This window comes from Gastrolobium bilobum, unplaced genomic scaffold, assembly GCF_033153095.1.
Source record: "Gastrolobium bilobum isolate Gb01-03AN ecotype WA unplaced genomic scaffold, APGP_CSIRO_Gbil_v1 utg714, whole genome shotgun sequence".
In the NCBI taxonomy this organism is placed as follows: domain Eukaryota; kingdom Viridiplantae; phylum Streptophyta; class Magnoliopsida; order Fabales; family Fabaceae; genus Gastrolobium; species Gastrolobium bilobum.
In genome coordinates this window covers 769475-771816 of record NW_026899261.1, presented here as the reverse complement: position 1 = coordinate 771816, position 2342 = coordinate 769475, and the positions used below count along the sequence as shown (strand labels likewise).

The 2342-nt window shown below is 39.9% G+C and overlaps 1 protein-coding gene across 1 annotated transcript; it reads left to right on the top strand.

Annotated features, from left to right (window-relative positions):
- The first annotated feature begins 1347 nt into the window (after nucleotides 1–1347).
- LOC133288936 (olee1-like protein) lies at nucleotides 1348–1968 on the top strand. The gene is made up of 2 exons (XM_061486779.1): nucleotides 1348–1501; nucleotides 1622–1968. Exons 1-2 carry the CDS (start codon nucleotides 1348–1350, stop codon nucleotides 1966–1968), a joined length of 501 nt encoding a protein of 166 aa, XP_061342763.1.
- Nucleotides 1969–2342: the final 374 nt, after the last annotated feature.

Sequence of the window (2342 nt, the reverse complement as noted above, 5' to 3'; positions counted from 1 at the left end):
CGAATCCAGTGATTTCGGTTCGCAGATCTTCCGGGTCATGAAAAACTTCACGAACTTCTCGTGTGAAGGAATGTCATCCTCAAACAAATATCCGAACGTCAAGTCCGGAGCCTGACTCGAAGCAGCCTGGGGCTGAGAGGATGACGACCCATCGTGACGACTCTTGGTTCTTCTCTCGGAATGGGTCACTGGCAGCTTTGAAACGCGTCGAGAGGTCATTGTGTCACACTATTAAACTGAAAAAATAACCAAAATCAGAAATTAGATACATGTTAGGGTTAGGGTTAGGGTTAGGGTTAGGGTTAGGGTTAGATTCAGGGTTAGGGTAAGCGTATGACATACAAATTGATAAAATAATTCGGACAGAATCAAATGATATAAACGAAAACAATGAATCAGAACAGAAATCATAACATAATTGAAAAAACTGAAAAAAAAAATGCACCTTTGATCGATTTCAATCGGTAGAAGGCAGAGAGGTTGCAAGGTCCGCGAATGATGATCACAAACAAGACGAATTAGTGCAAGATTATGCCTCAAATCGCTCAAGATGACACTCCTCCAGCAGCTCTACTCGGGTACCCCTTTTGTGGGTTTTCGAATGGGGCTGCTGGGGTATTTTAAAACCCTACCGTCGCGATTTACCCGGGTACACTTCTACGTACCCGGGTAAATAATTCATACATTTTCCCAGATTCAAGAACTCTACCCGGGTACATCCCTACATACTCGGGTAGATAAAAAGTTTCAAAATTTACCCGGGTAGATAATGGTGTACCCGGGTAGGCTTCGTGGTCAACGGTCAAACAGGGGCAGATTGGTGTTATGTTTGTTGGGGAGGGTAAATTTTCGAAATAGTTTTGAATGAGGGGCAATTTGGTAATTAATTATTAATTAAGGGGCATAAGGGTCAAAAAGCCTTAGAAATTATGACTCATACATGCATGCATGTATTAGGCAATGGTCAGTGTTGTTCATTAGACTAAGGTATGGTGACCCTTATCCTTCGCCTATTTAGCTGGTCTTCTTGACTATTTATATATCTATGTTTTCCGGTTCTGATTGCCTAACAGTTCATCTCAAACTCTAATTATAACTACTAACAAAGTCGCTTGTGGCCCATGGAAATGGACAATATAAAATGGTTAATTAGCTGAGATACAATGAGAGTAAAAAGCGGGTCAAAACAACAACATCAACCATCAACAAACAAGGGACAAATGAGAACCTCACAAAATAAACAAACTCTACGAAGTTAATTTGAACCATTTCTTGTATAAAACGCAATCTTCCTCCGAATCGAATCCCCATTCAAACCAACAACATATCAAGCTAGCAGAATTCACAATGGCAAAGTCTACAATCATCCTTGTCTCAGCTCTTTGCTTCTTATCCTTCTTTGGTTCGGTTCATTGCAAAGAGCGCTTCTTTGTGGAGGGCGTAGTGTACTGTGACACATGTCGCATTCAGTTCCTCACCAAGCTGTCTGAGTTACTCGAAGGTACATGTTTCATACGCAAACAAATTTAAAGTAATTTTTTTTTTATATGTGTCACATAACATGCAATTTTAATGATTAAGAATGTGAGTTTAAAATATATGGTACCATATAATAATGAAGGTGCAACCGTACGCGTGGAGTGCAAAGAGGAAGAAAGTGGCAATGTGACATTCACCAAAGAGGCTGTGACAGATGCTTCAGGTTCGTACAAAGTGGAGGTGGATGGAGACCATGAAGAAGAGGTGTGCGAGGTTGTACTTGTGAAAAGTCCAAGGAAAGATTGTTCAGAGGTTGACCGTGAATCTCACCTGGAACAAGCTGCAAGGATTAGCATCACAAACAATGCTGGAATTGTATCCCCTGTTCGCAAGGCGAACCCTCTTGGTTTCCTTAAGAAGGAGCGTCTTCCTAGCTGCGGTAATCTCCTCAAGGAGCTTGGAATGAACGAAGATGGCAGCCTCATATAAACTAAACCATTCAACGCCTGATGGAAGGCTCAATCTTATTCCTTTCTTCCTTTATTAGGATCAAGACCTGAGAATTAATAATATAAGCTTGTACGTTACTGGGAGTATTAATTTCTAGACTTGAAGGTCTCTCAAATAAGGATCCTTTGGCTAGTATTAAATTACGTACTCTCATTTTCTTCTTCTTTTATTTTTATCTCTTTAGTTGGGTGAGTGATATATAAGAACGGCCAGTCCTGTTGTCCAATATGATTGCCGAATTGCATTTTCTTCAAATAACAAATTAGATTGCTTATTCCATTCTCCTGTGATTGTCTTTGGAATGTCTAATAACATATTAGAATATTGCCTATTCCTTTTCATTAAAATACATC